The 25,755-nt window shown below is 40.8% G+C and overlaps 1 protein-coding gene across 1 annotated transcript in view; it reads right to left on the reverse strand.

Moving 5' to 3' along the window:
* Positions 1 to 3,690: 3,690 nt before the first annotated feature.
* The window catches only part of Klf12 (Kruppel like factor 12), a 154,081-nt gene continuing 132,016 nt past the window's right edge, over positions 3,691 to 25,755 (reverse strand). Inside the window, exon 6 of the mRNA XM_035453119.1 lies at positions 3,691 to 8,323. Within this exon, the coding sequence (XP_035309010.1) occupies positions 8,142 to 8,323 (182 nt within the window). The 3' untranslated portion in view covers positions 3,691 to 8,141. The remainder of the gene's footprint in view (positions 8,324 to 25,755) is intronic.

Consider the following 25,755-nt stretch of genomic DNA (forward strand, 5'->3'; position numbering starts at 1 on the left):
ACTAAGTCATTTTAAGTGGCAGGTGGGTATCTTAAAGGTGGTCTGTTCTCACCATTTCACAACACAGACAATTCCTAGTACATCCTTCTATGGACAAACATGAATTTGCTGGTTTCTCTTTGTAAAAAATGATCATGACACACATAATTGCATTATGAGGCAGGATGACATAATACACAAGACAATGTTTTCAAGCTGGTTTTGTTAAGTAGTTATCTCACGTCCATCCATCCACAGTTGGTTTGTCATGTGATGCAATGTGTCCCACATAGACATGAACAAAACAATACAACCACCACACCATCCCACGGGGGGAGATGGTGGTTTTCAAAATGAACCTTCAAACACAACAAACTATACACAGACAAGTTGATAGGAAAGAGCCTTGTATGTAGGCACCAGTGCCCAGTTCAACAATTCCCACTGAATGTAATAATTTGAGGAAAAAATATATTCTATGATCTGGATACAACACAAACTCTGTCGTGGGAAAGCTAAAAATGAGAGTAGGAGAAAAATATATGTTCTGTAACATTTTATGTTTTTTAGGTAATAAAATGAGCCTAAGAGGAAGATGTCAAAATATCCCCTAAAATATCTTAGTTTTTGATTGACTGGGCACTTACTTATAGTTTTGGAGCTGAATTCTCTCCTATAGACCCTCATTTCTCAACAACAACAAAAAATTTCTGTCAAGGACTTGGCTAACTTGCTTTTGAGAAAGAATAAGTCACAACAGGAGTCACTGAAACACTTCAGATTTCTAGAGGTGAAATGTAGAAAAAAAGGTTATTGATGTGCCTGTTCCCACTACTCATTTCTTGTCATCCCACTGAAAGTGGTGGCATTGTCACTGGAGAAATAATTGCTGTTGAAACTCAATTAAGTGACAGGAGTCTAAGTCTACAGGAGGTTGTAGGCATAGACACTTGCTTTCAGCATGGAAGAGACGTGGTTTACATAGCTTTTATCTCTTCCCACAGCCAAATAACAAGGAGAAAGATCGTAATTCAGGAGATTCATTTTCAGAAACTGAAACACTCTGAGAAATGGCACTCTTAATGTTTTCAAAGTCCATTAGGGCTTCCATGAATCAATACTGTCAGAGACTTTCTTCTACACAGAAAGGGAAGGATTTCATTTCTCTGATGTTAGACAGCTCCTTGCATAAAACTCAAACTAACAATACTATAAGCAAATTATTTATGAGACTATTTAAAACATTCCAAGACAGTGCTGTTAAGTGGGAGCTCTGGAAAGGAGCTGTCCACTGGTCACGTGAATGCTGACATCACTATCCCATGAACACCTGCTCTGAAGTAGCTCTACAGAGGTGAGGATTACAGACACCCTTTCACAGGTTATAGCAGGTCTGCGTTAGGGACAAAAAAAAATTACTATACATACAAAGAAATATGTAAACTGAGAAAAACAAATGGGGACTGTAAGAAGTAAGGAGCTCTGGGCAAACATTTGGAAGAAATCAACAGGTTCAGGGAACTCTCTGGTTCAATGTTTGTCTAGAATTACTATCTCTCAGTGAGTTTCCAGGAAGGGCTGATGTCAGATCCTCTGTACTGCTGTCACAACGTATGCTAGATCATGTTCTGCCATATTAGCCCTACAGGGTTCTCATAACAAAAGCAAGTTAGAGACTGGGAACACGGCAGCCGGTTACAGGGAATGGGGGTGTGCACTACAGTACAAAGAACACAGGCTGTGAGGCGGGGAGGCTTTGTATTCCCATTCTGCCCACTTGACTTATTCTGTGCCCATGGACATCCCAGTCATTCTCATTGAGACTCACTTTTCCATCCACGAAGGGGAGAACGGTGGTACAGACTGGAGGGACCGTGTTAGAATTCTTAGTGTAGCACACTCAGCATGAGCTTTGAACCCCACAGGATACTTCAGCACTTTCAGACCATGTTTGATGTCAGTGAGACCTGGGAACGCAGTAGCTGTGCTTTGACGTGACACCTTTTTGCTAATCTGCCTCTCTCTGCTGATGCACTCGTTTTCATCCTTCCTTTCTGAAACAGAGTAGGGTAAATAGTGGATGGTCTGCTAGATCTGAGGTCAGGGCCTGAAGAATGCTGCCTATTGCAGTATCACACTGTCTAAAGCCTGATGGCTTGTTCACAGCCGTACGTTATGAACCATTCACACCGAGTGTTTGGCTCTGGTATAGCTTTGCTGGTAGACTCAACAGCTTGTCTGGATCAATTCATGCTCTGAGATAGCAAGGCTGGCAAGTACGCTGGGTCCATGTCTATCTACAGTCTCATTGCTTATTTCTATCCATGACTCCATTTGTATCCATAAAACAATTTTAGAAAAACAACTTTGGAATGTCCTCGAGGAGGTGACTGCCAGGGTCAACTAAGTAACTGTCTGAAGGCCTTTATAAGTATCACAAGATTTGGGGAGGGGAGAGGAGGGAAATGGAATAATTGGTCTGCGTTCACCTCCATATGCTTCATGGTGATTCCAGGATACATTTGGTGAAAAGAGAGTGAAGCACAGGAAGATGGACGTGTTCACCACTCTAAGTGGCTCAAACCAAGCAGACAAAATTCCCTCACCATTTTGCTCCAAGTGCATCAGTGTTTTTTGTTTGTTGTTGTTTTTTTTTTTTTTTAATCTGGGCAAGCCTTTCTGAGCTATACATGCTCCATTATAAGTTTGAGGTACACTTAATCTGAACATTGCAGCTGTTATATATTGTCATGTACAGTGAAGATAACTTTATTTTCATATTCACCCAATCTTATTCAAGTAAGAGCAATTAAATGAAGAGATATTAATTGCAAGTAACGTTGGGGATACTTCAAAGTGATGAAAGCCCTTTTCTGTGGGTTTGTGGGAACAGATTTAATTTACTATGTGCATATATTTACTCTCTGTATGTGCTCAAACTGTGTAGGAAAAACCCAGTATGATGAAGAATTATTGCTGTGTGAAAGCATAGGATTATCTCATTGGTCATATTCATTGACAGGCACTTTCAGCATTTAATTCATCTCTGAAAAAAAATGGGCATTAAGTTTTTCCTATTGCCACTACAGATTCTTTTAACATGTGGCCAATACCCATACCCTTAACCTCATCAACATATACCTATACCAGAAAGCAACCCCTCGGAACTTAAACAAGAATAAACACCCAAATTTGTATTTTTCAACTGAGAACTACTTTGTTGAGGAGGAAGATAATAGAGGAGAAAGAATGATTGCTAGATGATATTTCTAGAACAAGCATGTCCCCATTTTTCCCTTTTCAAGAAAAGACGTGACACATTTGAAAAAATGACTTCATTTGAGTTTTTAAACCATCCTGGCTAAGCTATGACAAGTGGCCACTCCATTCTGACCAAGCACCAAGAACATCAACAAGAGGGACCATTTCCCATGGCAACATCACTAATTGTGTGTACCATCCATATACAAGGCATATCTGAACAAGTGTTTTTTTTTATTGTGATGAAAACTAGAAGCTTTCGCCCAACATATGCATCAAACTATTTACAACCTCTGTAAAATTTGCGTGTTTGAAAATACTTTTTCCACTATCACATATGTTATGAATACAGTAAAATAGCTTCACTCTATTTTTTAAAGATGCAGTATCCTTCCATTTTATTTTCTTATGAAAATCTGAATTTCTATTGCAATTGTTCAGTATTTAGCATATTTAAAATACCAATGGGCATGGTTTGCTAAACAGACATTACTCTATAATGAAATTGTGAAAATATAGCATTTTAAATTTTTTATATACATACATTTCTTAACTATAAAATGCAGGCAAAGTTACATAGTATTATAAGCTGATTCTCTAGTCAGGTAATAACTTACATTTCTACATAGTATGGATCATTACAAATTGTTTCTTTTAAAAAAGTCCTTGGTGGATATTGTACTCGCCTGCTGGCTGCTGCATGTGCCGGTGTGTGCGTGTATTGGGGGGTCCATCCAGGGAAGTGAAAGGCAGTGTGGGAATAAGTAGAAATGGAAGGTGGAAGACATGACTGGTCAAACCTCTTCCCTAGACTAAACCAGGTCTAATCACTTCTGTGGGATAGGCAACCTCAGAAAAAGTCAAGGAAGAGCTTTGGCCAATGGCATACATTTATGTGATAAACTTAATGAGAATGGGTTCTGAACTATGAGGTTTAAGGCTTCCTGGGCCTGTGGTGGTTCGTCAACATTAGTTCACACTTTCTATGCGGACGGCATGGTTGCTGGTGTTGACACTGCTTCAGTTCTATGACTTCTCAGTATAAAAGCTATAAGACAGCCTGAGACAACATCTCAGCTCCATTTCTAGGCAGTCGTAATAAGAAAACAGAGGCTTACTAGCACAACTGAAGGCCTCACCTCACCAGCTTTGGTACATAAAAGAAACAAAGCACAGACTAAGGAGTACTGCATCTTTATCGTTATACATGCTATCATTCTAGGGAGCTGATCTCAAAGTGCAGACTTACGGTTCCATTTCAGACACAAATGACAATTTGAAGTTAAGCAAGTTGTAAAAATGTAAAAAAAAAAAAAATGAACACAGTCTTTACATGAGCTATTATTCCAAATCCCACCCACAATAAACATAGCTTTTCTAATCACCCAGAACTTCCGTTTGTAAACATCGAAGCATTTTGAGAGCACCTACCCTGACTCGTCTTCTTTTTTTCCCATTAAAACTTTAGGGTTATATTTAAAAGTGCTCATTGTACTCATGTAACTGACACTCAACTTTTTCAATCAGCAATCATCCTGCCTCGGATGAACCTTATTGGCTACGACACTGCCGCTGCCCAAAGTTTCTCGACTTTTGAAAACAAAACCAGTATGTGTTTTGTAAAGGCAGTAGTGTAATTTCCGTGGTAAAGCCATCAGGAACCTCTTTCTAAATGCCATAAAAGAACTTAAAATCAAACAGTGTCCAAAGCAATCGACAGCAGGAGGCTGGAGCGGAATGGGAACTTTCTCTCTAAACAACTTAAGATTGGAATATAAGGAACTCTCTGCAAACCCTCAAACAGCCCAGTTCCCTTGTCATTAGTCTTCCCAGTGCAAGGAGATAATCAGTCCTCCCTGTTGTGTGTGCCATACACAATCTCCCTAGCTGCAAGCTGAACCACTTCCGATTTGAAGCCCAAGTGTGCTCTGGCTAGGAAACGCCAAACTGTCCTTTAGTCCTTTCCCCTTTTTGATAGTTTATCATGCACTGTGCTTTTCAAGAATCGAGATATGCACAGGAAATGGGCGGAGGCTTTTCTGTGCCTAAGGATACCCCATTTCCTTCAGTCCCAAACCACTTGCTGTTACACAGGAACATGTCTAGGAAACTCATCAAGGAGAACTGGCTACATCCCCCAGATGAGTTCCAAGTAAGTTTCAGTTCTTGGGCCAGATCAGGGACATGTTCATTTGTGCTTAGATCCTTTCTAAAAATATCGATAAGTCAAATGGAGGGGAATGCTGTGATGATGGCAGATTTTATCAGTGATCTTACCATCTCAGGATGCTTCCCACTTACAGGGAGCCACGGGGGAAGCTGGCTTCCCCAAGTCTTCCCTAAGCTGATAGGTGCAACTCATTTAGTTCTGTGCTAAATTTAAATCAAGATGTCACTCAGGAAGCTTCCTGTGCCTGTCAGTTCAATGAAGTCTACCTGGAAAACTTGCAAGATGTCTCTCAGTACAGAGACTGGCTCTGATGAGAGCAGACCAAACTAAGCCAAATCTAAACTTCAATAGAGTGACTCCCCTACTACCTGCCAACCTGGCTCTGCTGCCAGCTCTTGGGCTTGGGGAGACCATGGTTGTTTACTGTCTGCGCTCTTTGCCCTGGCCAGTTACTAATGCTGGCATGCATCAGGAAACCTGTTTTTATTCTGAATGATAACAGGCAATGAGAAGTAAGAAGTGTATACAGTACAGATTAAAAAAATGTTTCCATTGGTTAAAAAAAAATCCCACTGGCTGATGGGTACCAGCCTGTGTAGCTGAAGCTATTTATCAATACAACTGCAGCCCTTGTTGGAGGGAAAATGCCTGATGAATTTTTCAGATCTGGCAGAAAATATAGAGCACATATTTTTGAAGCTGGGACTTGATCTGTAAATCATGATACTTTTGCCTGAACATTTATTAAAATTCCTTTATATGCTCTCCAACACAAATAGTTCTTCTTGTAGTGTTTATAGTTTTTGCTTTGTCAGAATACAATTACCCAGATTAGAAGCGGATACTATAAAGGATAACTCTGTCACCAGACCCCCTTTCAGAATGTGCAGACATTTCAAAAGGAGCTAGCAATATTATGAGGTTAATTTGTGCGATTTCCCAAATCAAGCATCTGTCATTGAAATATATTGCAAAGGTCTAGGCTGGAGACCTTTTATAGTTAAGCTATAAAAAAAATCTGAACAACAAAAATCTCACCAAGCCCACTTGCCACACAAAGCTGGGAAAACAACAGCTTTCAGTGGGGACAAAAATATGTTACTGTATTAGAAAGAGTGCTTGTTGGGGATGTATTGCTTTTCCTGTATTTTTTTTTTTTTTTTTTTTTTTTGCTAGATACAAAAGGCTCTTCACTTGGGAGGGGCAATGGAACCTAACTTTCTCATCCTTCTCCAGGATAAGCAGGTTGCCTGTCCCCGTGGATGCCGATGTGGTAGCACAGGGACTCTGGCACAGTTTAAAAAGTGAAATGTGTAGAGAAGAATCCAAGGGAGAGTCGGACCCTTGTCTCTCCGAGTTGAAGCAGCACCACCATGGCGGGCTTTCCACGGACTCATGCCCACTCCAAACAGACCGAATGGCTGAAGAGTTAATCTTCAGCTCTGCCACTATCTGGTCACCAAATAACTGTTTTCAAACGAGAAAGGGGGAGCATGATCTTTAATTGTGGTACTCCTGGAGCAAGTAGGACAACAAACAGCGGAGAGATTACCTCAGTGCTGTGGATGTAACTAAGACATCTGAAATGCCGGGGTGTTTTTTACAATCCCTTTAGTGAGTACGAAAATTGGTAACGTGAGTCCTCAGTGGAGTTATTGTAGGAAAGTCCTTCTGTTCATTATTGCTTTTCTTCCCGAGAGGAGCATTATTTCCATCTCTGCTCTGTCTCATTTTCATGTGCACTGTCTTTGCATGGGCAGTCCCACCCCTTTCCTTGGTGCCACTGTGTCTAAGAAAGTCCCCCTCCCCCTTGATTCCTTGTAATCAAACACTAAGGGCAGGCAGAGATGATGCCTAGGTGACAGAACACTGCAATGTGAAAAGTGGGGCAGTAGTTATGATTATTATTGTTGTTATTGTTATTTTAGACAGGCTCTTCCTATTCAACTACACAACACCTCTGCCAGTCCATGCTAGGGCAGAGCAGGACTAGCTTTTGAGAAACTGCTCTGCTCCTCTGCTGAAACAGATGAACAAAACATAATTGAAACAGAACAAAAACGAGCAACGACAAACAAATGAAAAGACTCAATGTTGGTTCTCTTCGGGGGATGGCATGAGGACAAGGTGTGAGTGCTATCTAGGTCCGCCATGGCTAGCACAGAGGGCTATTTCTGTGTGCCTTTCTGTTTGGGGAATGGAGCATCTCCAAAAGCCCCTTCCTTCCTAGTTCATGCTGCTTGCTGGTACCGGGCTGGATGTGTGTTCTGGCTTACTGAGATAGGAACTGAAAGTTTTGTCTAAAGGGTTTGGGGTGGGGAGGTGCCGTGGAAGAATCATCCAAACTGAGGTCTTCTCTAACCATCAATTTTTGGTAGATGACCTGTAAGGGATTGATAGCAGAGTGTCTGCCAGCTCGGAAAATGTACAAGCTACAAACATCTTTTCAGTGGCAGAGGACATAGCATGAAAAACAATGCCTGTCTCTTCAGGACCCGAGGCGCTGAACTCCCAGGCAGCGTGCTCACAGACAGCTCCCTTGCGCGTGGTCATGATGGGGGGTTACCTTCAGGCTGAAAGGGGAAGGGTTCCTTCTTGTTCCTGCTCTGGTTTCAGACACCATGGGATGACGGTGCCCTTGACGTTAACACTGTAGAGGGGGCTCAGCCCTGCTGAGTTAGTTGCTCCTCAAGAGACCCAGCTCTTATGCCTAGCTGGATGGGAGCCTTCCTCAGACCAGCATGTGCCTCCTACGGTGCAGCGCCAGGTGGTCTGACCTTGAGAAGCTGCGATCACAGTCTGCGCACTTGAATGGCTTCACTCCCGTGTGTTTGCGGTAATGCCTGGTCAGTTCATCCGAACGGGCAAACTTCCAGGTGCAGCCTTCCCACGTGCATTTGTAGGGCTTCTCTCCTGGAAGAAACAAAGACACACAAGCTTTGGAACTCCATCCTTTTTCTGTAACAACCCAGCCAGCACTGAACGCTGGGAAAGTGGTGTTGTCAATGGGTGTTCCATTTGGCAGGTCTCTGTGAGGAAAACCTTAGCATCCCATTGGGGGCTTTGGGGACTGAGGGGTGAGTTTCAATTTCCTCTTTCTTTCTGCGACTTCAGGGAAGTCAAGTTAACATTCGAGTGTGTAGCTGAGGAGTGATGCTATAGGCACAAATGGTGGGCTAAAGGGAGCCTTTAACACTCCACCGAGTCTGATTTGGCTCTATGGCTGGAAGTCACAGAGAAAGTAAAGGGTACTTAGTTACATTTAATAGGCCCCCTTCAGAACATGCATCGCTTCAATGCTATAAAGCTGTGTAGGACGTAGTGTCCGTTTAGCCATCATTCAAGGTATCGACATCATGTCATTACAAGGGAAAACAACCCGGATGTTAGACATACGTTATTCACAAGCATCTACATTTTGTTTGTCCCTTGGGAAGAAATCTTAGGTAGCATAGGAGTGCCAAAGTCAGTATGTTTTTCAGGACTGGACAACCAAATGAGCCCGAGGAATCCTGAAATTGGACTGAATGCTGAGAGTCGTTGTAAAAAGTCTCGAGACGTGTGTAACTTGACCAGGCCCTTCAGTCTGCTTGTAAGGACAGTAAAATATCCAAAGCCAGTGCTGGGAAAAGATAGCCTATCCATTGTCCAAATGGGCTCCCAGGGGAGCAGGACAATAGCTGACCCAGGTGCACTGTTTTCCTAGTTCTCTTCCAAATGGAAGCCCTGTCCCCATGCAACCCCACAAAAAGCTGATCTCTCCTGTCCCGTCTGTCCAATGGACTACAATGAAGGGGCCTCTAATGACCACAGCATAGGCAGCGCATGCTAACCCTGTGTACGGAGCTGCAAAACAACCCCCACTTCACAGCAGAAAAACTGATGCTTAGGGTAGCACAGCAAATTACTCAAGACTCCTGGCAAAAATGGTGTGCCTGACCCTGAATCCAGGGATTTTCACTATGCTCCAGAGGAATGGATAATCCTTATTCGAACTAAACTTTATTGCATCCTCAGACCCCATTAGTTAGTTCTCCTTTGTTTAGTTCTCTCAACTTATTTAAATTCTATTTCAGTCACGTCACTAATACGATCCTGATGTCTGTCTCCTCTACCCCCAGTGCCTAGATTGGGTCCTAAGCAAGTTCTTGGATAAATTAACATAACTGCAATGCCTGTGTGTGTAACACACATCCACACTTTCTCTCTTCCTCTCTCTTACACACACAGACATACATACTTAATGCATGTGTGTGGCACGCACACACATTTTCACACACACAGATGTACACACTCAAAGCATGTGTGTGTAACACCCCCCCCACACACGCACACACTACAGCAGCAGCAGCAGCAGCAGCAGCAGCAGCAGCAGCAGCCTCAGCAGCAGCAGCAGCAGCAGCAGCAGCAGCAGCCTCAGCAGCAGCAGCAGCAAAGGCACAGAAAACTTCTAGCTCCTCTAAGTGAAATGGCTACATGGGAAAACTTGTCTGAACTGGAATGAACATTTTTTCATTTAGATGTTAAAGTTAGTGTTGGGTCTTAGGATCAAGTGGCCCTTTCAGAAGAGAGTGAATAAGTGGTTCAGACCCAAGCAATCTAGAAATGCTGAGGCTCTAATTGTGGCCACAGGAAGCACCTTGATATTCTGAAAGGACCCATTCAACTAAAAGCATGCTGATTGTATTGACCAAAAACCTCAACTTCTAATTCATTCCAGTTGTTCCAAGGACACAACGCATGTATTTGCATGTGCTTGCTGATCGGAGTTATAGAGAAACGAAGCAAAATCAAACCAGGTAGGTGTCTAACTTCCAAAGATGGAAGATCTATAATAGAATGTATTCCTGACAATGAGTAGCATGCATTTGCATGTTGAATATTGCTGAGTTTTTAAATGTATTTTTATTGCCTCTATGAGTCCTGGCACTTAGCACAATATAAATAAATATATTTTCCTCAGTGTTCTTCTCTCCCTCTCTTTCCCTACCTCTCTCTCATTCTCTGGGTAATGTCTGATTGTGGGTCTCCATATTTGTTTCCATCTATTGCAGAAGGAAGTTTCTCTGATGATGGCTAAACAAAGAACTGATGTATGAGTACAGCAGAATGTTATTATATTACTACTCACTTTTAGAACAATAATATTTGGTTTTGAGCTATCTAGTCTCAGGTTTTGGTGACCCAAGAATTTGGTGTGGAGTCCATCTGGTGGAGTGGATCTTAAGTCAAATCAAATGTTGGATGGTTGCCCTCATAGGCACAACAAAGGTTTGTGCCACCATTGCACTGGATATTTTTCAGGGAGTATACCATTGTTGATCAAAGCATTTTGTGGCTGACCTGGAGTTTACATTTCTCCTTTGGTAATTGAAGAGTACTTTCCCATACCAATGACACTAGCACATAGGGGTGAAGGCTCTATGTAGTCACCATCTTGACTTCTCTGTGTTCAGTAGTTTGTTTAGGTGTTGTCTTCAGCAATCAGGCCTTGACATCAGTCTGTGGAGAGCAACTTACAGTCTTGGCATCAGCTTTGGTTGTTTGGGGGTTCCAATAAAACTCCTTTGGACCACAACCCTATTAAATGTAACCCAACCCCAGTGCTGGAAGTTTCATTTGATGACAAGGGATGTCTAGTTGAGGTTCTTTCTCTCCTGTTTTTGGTAATGTTGGTTACCTCCTATATGTATATATTTTACAAAGTTTTTACTGCATTATAGTTTCACACTACCTATCAAATGGCCCTTAATTTTAGCTGTAGGTCTCTATATTCCCTTCCTCCCTCACCTTACCTCCTTCTGCTAACTCATTTCTCCTGTTCCAGTCCCTCCCCATACACCTATAACTGTCTATTTCATTTCTTTTTCCTAGCAAGATGTAAGTGTCCCTCCAGTCCCTTACTCTATACCTAACCTCTGGGGTTCTAGGGAATGTAGCTTGGTTTTCATTGACTTAACAGCTAATATTCACATATAACCTTATTTGGTTTTTTTTTTTTTTGATCTACATTATCCCACTCAGGATGATTTTGTCCAGTTCCGCCCATTTACGTGTAAATTTCATAGCTTCATTTTTAATGGCTGGGTAATAGTCTATTGTGTAAATGTTCCACATTTTCTTTATCCAGTCATCTCATGAGTTTGTTTCCAATCTCTGGCTATTATGACTAGAGCAGCAATGAACATATGTGAGTAACCATCTCTGTGGCAGGATAAAGCATCCTTTGAGTGTTTGCCCCAGAGTGGTATAGCTGGATCTGGAAGAGATTGATTCCTATCTTCCTGTGGAACTACCTCATTTGATTTCCACAGTGGTTGTACAAGCTTGCACACCCACCAGCCACATATGAATTTTCCCTTTACTCCACATCCTCATCAGGATGAGCTGTTGCTTATTTTCTGACATTTGCCATTTTAACAGGTATACAATGAAATCTCAATGTACTTTGGATTTCATTTCCCTGAGACTAAGGATATTGATCATTTATTTATGTGTTTCTTGGTCATTTGAGTTTCCTTTTTTTGAGAATTTTTTTTCATTTAGATCTATACCTCATTTTCAAATTGGGTTATTTTATTGAAATTCAGTTTTGTGAGTTCTTTATATACTTTGGTTATTAGGTCTCTATTGAATGGACAGTTGGTAAAAAACCTTTTTTCATTCTCCAGGATGTAGCTTTGTCCAAACGACCAGGTCCTTTGCTGTGCAGAAGCTTCTTACTTCCATGAGCTCCTACTTATTAATTGTTGATTTTAGTGCCTGTGCTATCAATATTCTCTGCTAAAAGTCTGATAAAGGTTCTTCTTGGTGAGAGAAAAGCATTGCTCAGTTGTATGGTAGGATGATGTGTGCTTCTATCTTGGTAAGGAAGTAGCAGATGGCATTAGAATGAGTTTGATGGATCCTGTCCTCATTGTGGGTAGAAAAAAAGGATGTGTAAATGTGAAGCTCATTGTGGAGGTTAACTAGGGATAAGAGGCTCTAGACTCACCTCATAGGGAATGGAAGAAGCTGTCGGGACCCAAAGTACAGACAGTTGTGGACTAGATTTGCATGTTTAATTTAGGTACATATAATCTCCAATTTACGTCTCGCAATTGTTTTGTCAATTTACCAATGGTATTATATTGTTTCCATTTGATAAATAGAAGAGATTGGTCATCTATGGCCCCCATTGTTTCATTTTTAAAATTTGAAGGAAAAAAACGACAAGCAGAATAATTTATACTTGCAAACATTGAGTGACAGTTACACAGTAGTGTCTGAAAATAAGTTTTTATTGGCACATGTGTACATTAACTTGTTTATATATTGTTTTGACTGTTTTCCAGTGAAGGCAATGTTGCTCAGTTATAACATGAAACACATGGCCTTCTGTGTACTAAAACATGTGCCATCTGGCCTCTACAGAGAACCCACTGAACCCAGATCTAAGACATGGGCACTTCTACTTATGGCTTGCCTCTTGAATATATGCTAATTTATTCAACTGGAGTATAATACACATTGTTAGTTTGAGATGTGGGGAGGTTGGTGTAATACTTTGGTTATGGTTTCCAAATTCTCAAATTAAGAGCCTCAATTCAAACATTGCCTCTCAGTATATAGTATTGCTATGTTCTTTTATCACTCTCCAACATAACTATTATTTGCAAATATTTTCTCTTTCTTTTCATTAGGCCACTAGGTTGTGTTATTATACATTATTTTAACAATTATATTTTAAACATAGTTTTGATATTCTATTACTCTGTATAATGTATATTATCTTATTGGGACCGATACATATGTGGAGGCTGTGACAACTTCTAGAGTCAGTTGTCTCCTTCTGTCTTTATGTGTGTTTTGCAGACTGCATGTAGACCGTCAAGCTCAAATAGCAAGGTCCCTTATCCACTGCCATCTCATTTGAAATATGCTTAACACTTTTTTGCATTTATTTATTTATTTATTTATTATTTATTTATTATTTATTTATTTTCTGTGGCTTTGGGTGTGTTGGGAGGCTCTGCTGGTCAGAGGTTGCAGCCTATATGGCCTCATTAGCCATACTTTGCACCAAATTTCTTAAAATAGAAAAAGGCAAAGACCTCCAACCTTTCTCTAAACTTGAAGGCATTGAGGAGAGATGGCATGCTGGGCAGGCTGCTCATTTCTGTCTTCTCTCGAAAGAAAAATGGGTGCCAGTTATATGCACCCAAAACAAGTGTTTCATTTTAGAAAATCGGTTAATTTATCTTTGAACTAGACAGGTTTCAGGTGTGGATAGAAACATTTTGGCAGCTACTGTACTATTGTTCATTTATAATGTGGGCCAAATTTTGAGTAGCTACAATGAAAATCATTCTCCCATTTTGTCTTCTTTCCTCTAAAAAGGTACTCTATTTTATTTTCATGTCAATGGCAAGTGAACAAAACCCGAATAGTAACAATACTGGTTGGCATGCCAACATGGATGGGGTGGGGGTTCACAGGTTCCCACCCCTGGATGACTAGCTGTGGGCAATCAATGACTGCTAAGAGAGGGGGAGAATCAGTTTTCTCTCAGGGCAAATTTGCCAGCAGGGTGTCTAATACCAAATGATCAGTTGGATACATATGCACAGCAACACTAAATGGACTCAGTAGGCTGACTCTATCTGTGTGTGTATGTGTGTATGTGTGTGCTAATGATAGTAATTAAAGAATAGGTTATGAGCTTGAAGGGACAAGGAAGTGATTGGACAGGGAAGAAGGAGTGGCAATGAAATAAATACAATATTCATGTATAAGATTCTCAAAAAATTAAAATGAAAAAGAGTAAGTCTACTGTGCCAAAATGGTTGTTGATTGTTTTGTGTTGCTTGAAGAAGTTCAGTCGCATAGCAACATGCTCTAAAGTCTAAGAGATAATGTGAACTGGACTAAGGTCATGTCCAGTTTTCCGTTTTTGATAACTGAGTTTTCAAAACAAGATATCCAGTTCCTAGATACTTTCTCAGTATCTTAGAACCACAAAACACATTGTTATTATTGGTACCCACTTTGAGTTTGGAAGTATTAAATGAATCAATAGGAAAATGTAAAATATTTAAGATCTTTAAACAGTTGAGACGTTAAAAATGCACATCTCAGTCAAGAGGTCCATGCTATTGACATATTATTTATAATTCACAAATCACAATACTGGATCATCTGATATGCACTGTGTTCCAGAACTTTAAAAAAAAGCTCATGAAACTGTCAATACTGAATCATGTTAATATCAGCCTTGTTTGCAATTGGGAGAGCTTCTAATGCTTTTGCAGCTGGTTTATTAATATAAAACAGGGATGCATTTCTATTTATGCACATAAATCAAATGAGCATTTGACTTTACAAGACAGTTAGTGGCAGGGACAGAATGGTAAATGAACTTTATATGAAATTGTTTCTATGGAAGATTTGGCTAAGAGATGGACCTGCTGGCTTAAACCTGGAATGTTATCATTTGGAAGGCTGTGGCAAGGCGACTTGCTTACAATTTGAGACTATTATGAGCCATAGAGAGTTCCAGGATAGTCCCTGCTACAAAGTAAGACTCTGTCTTAAAAAACTAACAAAAACAACAACAAACCAATGTATGCTTGCACAGTAAAAATAGACAACACCCACAGCTCTCTGCTTTGTTCCTCTTGCTTCTATCCCTCACCAAGATGAACTCTGCTGACAGCGAGAGGAGACTCGTTCATTTCTTTAGATATTGCAGGTTTCCGTTCATTTCTTTAGATATTGCAGGTTTCCGTACATTTCTTTAGATATTGCAGGTTGTCCTTGAAGTTTAACTTATTTGTATCAAAATGCCCCACACATGTTATCGAAAACTATTTTCCTGTGCTGCAAATAAAAATATCACTCTGACCTTCTTTCTTAAAATAAGTATTTATGTGTAGGGATGTTTGGACTGTGGGTATATCTGCCCACCACATGTATGCTGGTGTCAATGGAGGGCAGAAGAGGGCATTGGATTTCCTGTGATTGGAGCACATACAGTTGTGAGCGACCATGTGCGTGCTGGGAATCAAACAGGAGTCCTCTGAAGACCAGCCAGGGTTCTTAACCACTGAGCCATGTCTCCTGGCCCCATGCCTACCTCTTTTATCCCTTTTAGACAAAAGGGGTAGGCAATGACTAAATATAAATATAACCACTTGCAGGCAAAATCTTTAAAAAATATTTATTTTTCACAAAATACCTGAAAGTTTTGATTATCAGACCATTATTGATTCTGGTTTCTTGTGATAGTTCTATAAAAGACAAAGAAATTACTGACAAAAGTTTGGCATAGTGCTGTTGCAAAAAGTCTTGGCATGGGATTTTGTTTTTGTAACATAAAAGTTAAAATGTAAAATAAAAAGAAAAAAATACAAGGTGAGTGATGGGTGGCTAGCTGGGTGACCCTATGTTGCTCCTGTGGGGTACAGTTTAGCTTCCTTTTAAGCCATTGCTTTCATTGTTATAGTTCCTATTTTATTAAAACATTTTCAGCATAATCTCATTTAAGAAAGTAAACATACCAGAATGGTGTTAAGACATCTGGGGGCCGGTGAGGTGAGTCAGTGGCCACTCACGGGAGCCCAGGCAAATGTGGACAGAGACAATCAACTCCACAGTCTGTCTTCTTACCTCCCCACGTACACTGTGGCATAAGCACCCCCTACCTACACCCCTACTGTCACCTACACCCCATCGTCAACAATAATAATAACTTTTTTATAGTATCATTTTGTTGTTCTTCTAAAACCTTAACAGCACACTTGCAGTTCGTGTTGGATACTGCTACCCATGCATACACAACCAGCATGTTCGGACAAACTCCCAAGTGGTATTAATGAAGTGTCCTGGGAAAACAAATCGTATCAGACTTTTCTTTCTTTTCTGGCTTGAAACAGTCAACACAAACTAATTTCTTATGAATTGCCCGTCTTTTTCCATCCTGGTTAGAGAAAAGGATTAAGGCTAGCTCAGTGCATTTCCATGGCATTGACCCAGCAGAAGGCACAATAAAGTCTAAAGAAAACATCAGCTATTGAATGGGTTCCCAAAACCTACCTAACAAAAATCACTTTTTCAGGGCCTCGCATTTCACCACCTGAAATGCTGAAAGGTAAATGTGGAGCAAGACAAAGGGCAGGTGCTTTTTCATATGAAAATGACGTGTGAGCCATACACTTAGAGGAATGTGCAGTTTCAAAAGGCCTGTGTTAAACAAAACACAGTGTTCTCAGCGGCTCCACTGTTATTTTCTCAAGCAACTGAAAAGGAATACCTTTAGCAACAGGAAGCACAGGCATTTTCTAGGTTCAGAAGTGCATTTTTGAAATATGTCCCTGTGTAACTTTGACAAAGTTACAGAGCCCAGACACTGACAAATGAGCTTCATTACATTCAGGGCTCGGCATATTTGCTGTGACAATCTGTTTCACTTGAGGAATGGTATTTGCATATGAGGAGAGAGAGGAGGGGAAAAAAAAAGCAGAATCAAGATTCCTATCTTGTCTTCAGGTTTCTGTTACATTAGTTCATAAAAGTTCACAGATTTCTCCATCTGGAAGGAAATTAGGTGCTTTCAAGATGAGGAAATAGAAACCTGGTGACCAGGAAAGAGCTGGCATTAGCAGCTTCTCTGAGTCACCCAAGGATGGACGAGGCCATATTTCCTTTTGGGGTTAAAGTAGCCCATACTACATGGAGCTCTAAAATCAGGCAAAAGAGCATGGGCTCAGTTACAAACCTGCAACTGTGTTCTAGGCTGTAGAACTCATCTGGAAGCAGTTTCCCCATCTCTAAAATTCTGGGTTGTCATCTCTTCCTACAATCTGTGAAACTCCAACCTGCACACTACAGAATACTTAATTCTACAACTGTGAAACTCAAGGTATTCCTGTATATCATGAAGACATATAAATAAAATGATAGAAATACATCTCTTTTTTTTGCTGTTGTGTGGAATGTGAAGATGTGTGTGTGTGTGTGTGTGTGTGTGTGTGTGTGTGTGTGTTATTTCTTTTCATGTGTGTAGCTGTGCTCACTCACAAAAGCACATGTACACATGCAGATCCCAGAGGCTGATGACAGGATGTCTTCATCAATTGATTCCCCACCTTGCTTTCTGATGACAGAATCTCTCCCTGGACCTATAGCTCACTGATTTGGCTAGACTGGCGCACCACTGAATTCCCAGAATCCTCCTGTCTCTGCTCTGTTCCAGTGCTGGGATCATGGAAGGGTGTCTTTAAGCTTGGCTTTTGGTTTTGTTTTGCTTACATAGGTTCTAGAGGATCAGAACTCAGGTCTTCCTCTGTTTGCTATTTTAAAGGTACACATTCAACTAACTGGATGTCGGTCTTTCCACATACCATGGCTTTTTCTAAGCAATTTCATGATTTTAACACATTTGACCTTGACAGCATTCTAATCTAGCCATTTCTGTAGCTAACCCTGCTTCACTCAGGCATCCAGCTAAGCTTAGCCACTTTTTATGATGCCACTCCACACTTCAAGTTACTGCTTTAATAAACCAGGCTATCTAGTCAGAACTGGACTGGCAGACTAGAGCCCGAGTTATGACTTACTGGATATACAGTACTGTTAACACAAAGTCTAGCCTTCTCACCCAGAAAGCAAACATTCACGAATGAAAATATTCTCTAATAAAACGTACTTCACAGAAAGTAAAAAGTTCAAGGTCAAAGGGACATTGTTTTATTTGGCTGTTCTGACTTTATATTGTGATGAGGTGACAACAGTTATTTGCTATGTGTCTGGTTACCCTTTCTTAAGTTTCTTTTGAAGAGAACTCTTCTTTAACCTGTCACATAAATGTGTGCCAAGACTTTGAGTTTTTCTTGTCCTTTAACACATAATTCTTGTCCTTTAACACATAAGGGGTCTGCAGGAATAAGGGCCTTTCCACCCAGTTTTGGAAGGCAATATAAATAATAGCAGTAGCCTTTAATGTTTGAGAAAGGCGTCCTACAAGAATCTACCTGGGATTTTTATTTGACAGCCTAAGGTGTTCCCCAATTCAATGGGTAGGAACCTATTTTAGGAAGCCTCAGCAGTAGGTTTCCATATGGCTTTTTCAAAGATCTTCAGTATTAGTGGTTCTTACTCACCTTTATCATGTCCTCTTAGACTTCACTCTATTTAACCCTTACTGTTCCATTGTTCTCTTTTCATCCTTCCTACCACTGGCACTCTATCTCCACTCCCTTGAAATCTCCCACATGGTCCCTAACTATTTTCCTGCTTTTAATGGGTACTCAAATTTAAATACACTTATTTAAACATCCAATCACATATGACAGAGAATATGTGGCATTCATCTTTCTGGGTCTGGCTTACCTCACCCAGTGTAATGTGTTCCAGCTCTATTCATTTACTTAGGAATTTAATTTGTCTTTACAGTGGAATAGTGTCATATTGTATACATGTACCTACCATATTTTGATTATTCGTTCATCACTTGCTGGACATCTAGACTGTTTCTACTCCCTTGCTATTGTGAATAGGGCAGCAATACATAAGGATGAGAACATACTTGTACCAGAATATAAAGTCTTTTGGGAATATTCCTAGGAGCGGTACAGGTGGATCATATTGGTCTACTTCTTTTCTTTGGTATTTATAACTACCTTCCTCTATTACCCATTCAACATTTCTCCCACCCTCGGCAAGCTCTTGGTTCTTTTCCCAGAGGAGCAACCTCTAGTTTCATTCCTGAAGGGTCTTGCACTTTGTCACCCTGCCTGCATTAGGTTGATGTAGTTTCCAATTGACTTTAATCACAGGATGCAGGTAGCACCAAGAGATTCTCCAAAGGATCCCCTGCACTGCAGACAATCTTGGAGAAGAAACCCAATTTCCCTGTGGTAATCTGGGTCAGTTACCCCCCCCCCACACACACAGTTATTTTTTTTTCTTAGCCTGTTGGCTTAAGGATATCAGAAGCCCAAAGTGACCAGGGGGAAATCTGAGCATCCAGTTCAATAGAATGTTTGTTGTATTTCCTGGCAGAAGTACCTGCTCTTTGGAACCAAAACTTCTAGAATGGCAGAATTTAGGGTTATAGGAACAGGAAGCAAAAACTTTCCTAGTGGGTCACTAGGAGTGATAGTGAGGGAACTATCCCTTTACCACCTCTTTATTCCTGGACCCATGGATCCTGGCTATGGGAGAAAAAATACCATATATTGGACACTAATTCAAAGCATATGCTACTTTCTGGAGAATTCTACCCCAAGCCTCTAGGCTGTAGCCTTCCAATTGGTGCTGTAGCTGTTTCTGAAAAAGGCCTTTCCATCTCTCTATCAGGCCAGCTGCTTCAGAATGGTTGGGAATATGGTAAGACCAGCAGATTCCATGATTGTGGGCCCATTGTTGGGCTTCTCTGAATGTAAAGTGAGATCTCGGTCAGCAGCAATACTGTGTGGATACCATGATAGTGACTAAGGCATTCTGTAAGTCCACAGATGCTGGTTTTGGTAGAAGCATCACATGCAGGAAAGGCAAATCCATAACCAGAGTAACTATCTATTCCAGTAAGGTCCAATGTAGTTAGTCTGCCACTAGGTCACTGGATGGTCACCCCACAGAATGGTACCATATTTGGGGCTTGGTGTTGGTCTCTCTTGCAGAAAGATCTGACACTCAGCAGCAGCTATAGCCAGGTTAGACTTGACGTGCAGTAGCCTGTTCATGGCTTCAATGACAGGGATGGCTGGGGAATGAGGCTGTTTGTCCACAGACTGGGTCATCTCATCGTATTCACTCATTGTTGAACTCTTCCTTAGGTAAAGTGATGCTTTGATGAGCGTTTACATGGGACACAATAATCTTCACATTATTCACTCATTTGGTGAGATCTATCCACATACTATTTCCCTAGATGTCTTTGTTTTCCAATCACACTCTTTCCAAGTACCTGACCATCCACCCAACCCATTGGCTACAGCCCATGAACCATTGAACAGTCTCAGATCTGGCTATTTCTCTTCCCAAACAAAATGTATGACCATGTGTACTGCCTGAAGTTTTGCTCACTGTGAAGATTTCCCTTCACTTGTGTCTTTCAGGGATGTCCCAGAAAGGAGTTGTAATGCTGTAGATGTCCACTTCTTGGTGGTTTCTGCATAATGTGCAAAACCATCAGGAAACCAGGCCCTAGTCTTCTCTTCTTTAGTCATCTGATCATAGGGCACACACCACGAGGCTATAGGTGAGTGCTTGGCAGAAGATGGCATTGTAACAGGAGTGGAAACCATAGGCATATGGGCAGCTTCTTCATATAACTTGCTTGTGCTTTCAGGACCTGATTGGGCTGGATCACATATATACCACTTCCATTTGATAACAGATTGCTGCTGTGAACATCTTATTTTATGGCTTGGTGGGTCCAATAATATTCAGCTCATGATGAGCAGCTTAGGTTTGCTCATTGCAAAAACTTCAGTTTCCACTAAAGCCCGATAGCAGGCCAAGAGCTGTCTCCAGATGTCTACAGATAGATGTCTACAGATGATGGTAGAGAATAGATGTCTACAGATGATGGTAGAGCCTTGCTCCAAAATCACAAAGGTCTCTTCTGTGATTCACCTACAGGGGACTGTGAAACAGCATTCTATCTGCCACTGACACCTCAAGTTCAATAGGGTCTGCTGAATTATATGGTCCAAGTGGTAGAGCTGCCTGCACAGCAGCCTGGATCTGTTGAAGAGCCTTCTCCTGTTCCCATGCCCCATTCAAGGCTGGCAGCTTTCTGAGTCACTTGCTATACAGGACAGAGTAACATGCCCAAGTGAGAGATGTGATGTCTCCAGAATCCAAATAGACACACTAACCATTGTATTTCTTTCTTGGTGATGGGAGGGTCCAGGTGCAATAACTCATCCTCCACCTTAAAGGAATATCTTTGCATAAGCCACTGGACTCTGAGGGAGAAGGTCCTTGGATTTAGGTTAAATTTATTTCCCATCCTCGGATACTCATGTATGACCTACAAGTCCAAAGTGGTGGTTATCTCCTGATCACTTGGTCCAATCAGCATAATGTCATCAACATAATGGGCCAGTGTAATATTTCATGGAAGACACAGATGACCAAGATTCTTTTTGAACTAAGTTAATAATAAGGCTGGAAAGTTAATATATCCTTGAGGCAAAACTATAAAGGTATACTGTTGGCCTTCCCAACTGAAGGCAAATTGTTTCTGGTGGCTCTTATGGACCTGCACTGAAAAAAGTCATTGGCTGGATTAATGTGTACATACTATGTACCAGGAGATGTGTTAATCTGTTCAAGTCAGAGCACCACGTCTGGTACAGCAGTGGCAGCTGGGCTCAGTACTTGATTGAGTTTTTAATAGTAAAAGGTACCAGATTTTATGTCCAGGTCCTTTATCCATTGGAGGTCAGTTTTGTTCAGGGTGAGAGACAAGGGTCTGGAATTACACTTCTGTATGTACCAATCCAGTTTGACCAACACCAGCACTATTTGTTGAAGATGCTGTCTTTAGTCCAAAGTGTAATTTTGGTCTCTTTGTCAAAAATCAGGTGGCTGTAGGAACATGGACATATCTGAGTTTTCAATTTTATTTTCTTGGTTAATACACCTGTTTATATGCCACCATTGTGCTGTTGATTGCAGTGTTCTACAGTATAACTTGACATTAGGATGGTGATGACTCTGGAAATGTTTTTGTTATTCAAGATTGCTTTGTCTATCCTAAGTCTTCTGTATTTCTAGATGAAAGTAATTTTTTTTCATTTTTTTTTCTGGTTAAGACTTTAACCATGTAACCCAGGCTAACTGTGACTGGTATCCTTGCTGCCTCTTGACCTCGTATTCCTCTTGCCTCTTGACCCGGTAGACCTCTCGCCTCTGATTCTGAGAGTCCCCAGATTATTTGCGTGTTCTACAATGCTAGTTCCTTGAATGAAGTCTTTCTGAAAGATCGTCATATATTGGCACACCTTGATTACATTTCCTTCAGTTTCTTTTGAAGAAGCCTCTTTACCTGCCCTGTAACTGTTTCGCAAGATTTTTGATGTTTCTATCTTCTCATCTGCACTGTTCTTTCCACCCCACGATATGTGAAGCATGCTTGCATTAAGACTTTCCTCACTCTGATGGAAGATTGTCCCATCTGTCCATTGAACTGAGAACTGTGATACTGAACACGGTTTTGGCATCTCTTCATCACTGTATCTCCTGGGCCTAATACAGAGCTCCATGCTAATAATTCACTTAATGAAGCTACTACAATGCAAATGTAAAATCCAGAACATGCAAGTGTTAACAAAAAGAAATCTGTATTGGTGTGTGAATATATTGCCGGAAGTGTTTTCCTTAATTATTCTCCACTTTTCTAAGAATATATTTATTTGTTATCTTTATATGTATTTACATGTGCCTATGTGAGTTTATATGAATCATATGAATACAGGAGTGAGCAGAGACCAGAAGACGGCATCAAGCTGCCTTGTGAGTACTGAGGAATAAACCCAGATACTCTGCAAGAGCAGTAAGCACTCTTAACTACTAAGCCATCTCTCTCTCCTGCTCCTTTTCTGTTTAAGTGTTTGTGACAGTCTCCTTGAACTTGGATACCACAGATTTAGCTAAACTAGCTGATCAGAAGGCCACAAGAATCCTCAGTTTCTGCCTGCCTAGCACTGGGGGGCACATGCCACTATACTAGGCTTTTATTTGTTTTCTGAGGTAGAACTTGGACCTTACGCTCCATGAGCACCATACTGATGGAGCTATCTCCTTAGCTGCTCATTCTTACTCAGATGAGCAGTATTATAATCTTAACATTAATAAGCTATAATTTTAAAGACAAGTGAAATGAGTATCACAAATAAACCCTTTGCATATTCTTTCATGGCAAATATATATTCTTCCAAATTACAGTTGTATATCACCTTTGTAATAAATACTGTGTTTAACAATTCTATTAAAAACCACAAAATCTGTTTTAGTAACAGGTATTCCTAAAATTCAGGATAAGATGATTAATAATCAAATGCTTGACTCTAGGGCAGAACATGAGAAAGTACAAAGGCTGGGGATAACATTCTTCTCTGTGCATCACTTCGATAAATGTGAAGATAACACAGAGCTCAAAGTGAAAGAAGGTCCATAAATATCTCACAGCAATTCAACTTGATGATGTATGTGCTCACATAAATAAAATTTAGAAGCAAAATTCACTTTGTAATGTATTAGTAAACAGAGACACTCATTGACAGGTGGTTTTAAGTGTATTCAGTAAGATATGGCTTTTAGAAGAGAATTCAATCAAATATGTACAATGATCACTGTGGATCTCAGGCACAATTTGTTTCTAGACAGTAGCTCTCTGATGGACCAAGAAAACCTCTTTCCCTCTAGTGAAAACAGTATAATATTTGTAACACTTTCAGTGCATATTGAGATAAGTCTAGATTGCAAATAGATGAAGAGGCTTCCTCCTTTGAGCTGGCAATGGGAAGAGCTTATTTGCAAAGGCAGATGGTCATCGGGATGGCCACGGATCCTCCCTTTGTGTCACCAGGACAACTCACACAGACAAGTGTCTTATGCCTTTACTGTTCTCTTCCTCATGGAAGATATTTGCCGATATCTTGCTGTCTCGCCCGCCCACAGGATTTAGAACCTCTTGTCTTCATTTTTTATATCTCATTCATTAGTATGCAAGGAGTTGTATGCCGAGCAAGCACTTAAGAGCAGTCTGTCTGGTTTTATTTAGTGATTAATGCTCCTGGTCCATGTCTTCTCACTGATTTTCTAACAAGTAAAATTTTCATAGAGTGTGGAGAAAGGCCAGGTATCAGTGAAAGGCCTTAAAGACACACCACCAGTACCCCAGTAGCTAATGCTATCTAAGGAGGTATGTGCTGTCAGACAGACAAGCAAGGGATGCTGGTTCTCGTGAAGAGATTGGCCTGGCAGGTTTGCGAACTTGTCAAAGACCTGGTGGAATGACAGTAACAGGGACCTGAGAGCAGAGAGGGCCACACTGTACTGCTTTCTCAGCTTGGCTGTGGGTTGGTGTTCTCACCTGGCTCTCTTCCTGGGATGTACACAGCCAATGAAAAGTGTAAGCACACTTGCATAGCTTGTGCTTGATTTGGGGGGTGACAGAAAAATGTCAGCACCCTCCATGTGGGATCTCTATGTGTACAAGTATCCTAAGCACACACAGTAGATTTCCCAGCCATCCTCTCCTTTATCTTTACATCTGCTCAGCCGTCATGAACAGTGTTCCGTTTGCCTCAGTTTTTCCCACATGTCTTTCCACCATCACATCTTAATATCAGGCAACACATGCTGGAGCTTGATAGGGAATGGGTGTAGAGGTGACACTGAGGTATTTTGGGAAATGAATAGAAGTTATTGACTGAAGAACCAGGAAGAAGAGTCAGGTAGGCAGGTCATTTCATGTCGGAGGACAATATCAGAATGAGCTACACATATCCAGGCTCATCTGGAGACCTAGGCACTGCTCCAGCGAGGACTAGGAAGCCTGCGCTGTGGCATGCTTGCGATTTCCTGACTACATTGTGAGTTATCTACTTTGCTTATGGGCAAACTCACCAAGTATGGTCCGCAACTCTTTCTGCCCTTCTGAAAGTCAATCTATGGGGATGCAGGAAATATTCAATCAATAGCTGTTGACTTCCATCTATGAATATGGCCATTCAACTAGAAAACTGAAATATTTTAGTAAGGATATAAAATATATACCTTAAATGACTGTTTATTCAGCATAATAGCAACATACTGAGTTTACTAAATGATGATTAGCTTTACTCCCAAACATCTACATATCAAATTTTTTTTCTTTTTCTTTTTCTTTTTTGGTTTTTCGAGACAGAGTTTCTCTGTGTAGCTTTGGAGCGTATCCTGGCACTGGCTCTGGAGACCAGGCTGGCCTCGAATTCACAGAGATCTGCCTGCCTCTGCTTCTCGAGTGCTGGGATTAAAGGCGTGTGCCACCAATGCCCTGCTACATATCAAATTTGTTAGAATCCCAAGTAAAGGTATTTAATTATATCCATATGCTCATAATGATACATATTTATAGCTGGATCCCCTTCAGCAAGTAACTACTGAATGCCTAGGATGTGTTGTCACTGTATTTACTTGGGTTATAAAAACCAATGTCCTGAGTCATACATATGTAATGAGACTTACTGCATCGCTGTATAAAGCTAAAAAGGAAAATCTGAGATTCCTACACCTTAGGTAGCTGCTCCAAGCTTACCAGTCACGGGCTAAAGACAGATACAAACTTTTGTTTCTTGACTTCAAATTTC

This window comes from Cricetulus griseus (assembly GCF_003668045.3).
Source record: "Cricetulus griseus strain 17A/GY chromosome 1 unlocalized genomic scaffold, alternate assembly CriGri-PICRH-1.0 chr1_1, whole genome shotgun sequence".
NCBI lineage: Eukaryota > Metazoa > Chordata > Mammalia > Rodentia > Cricetidae > Cricetulus > Cricetulus griseus.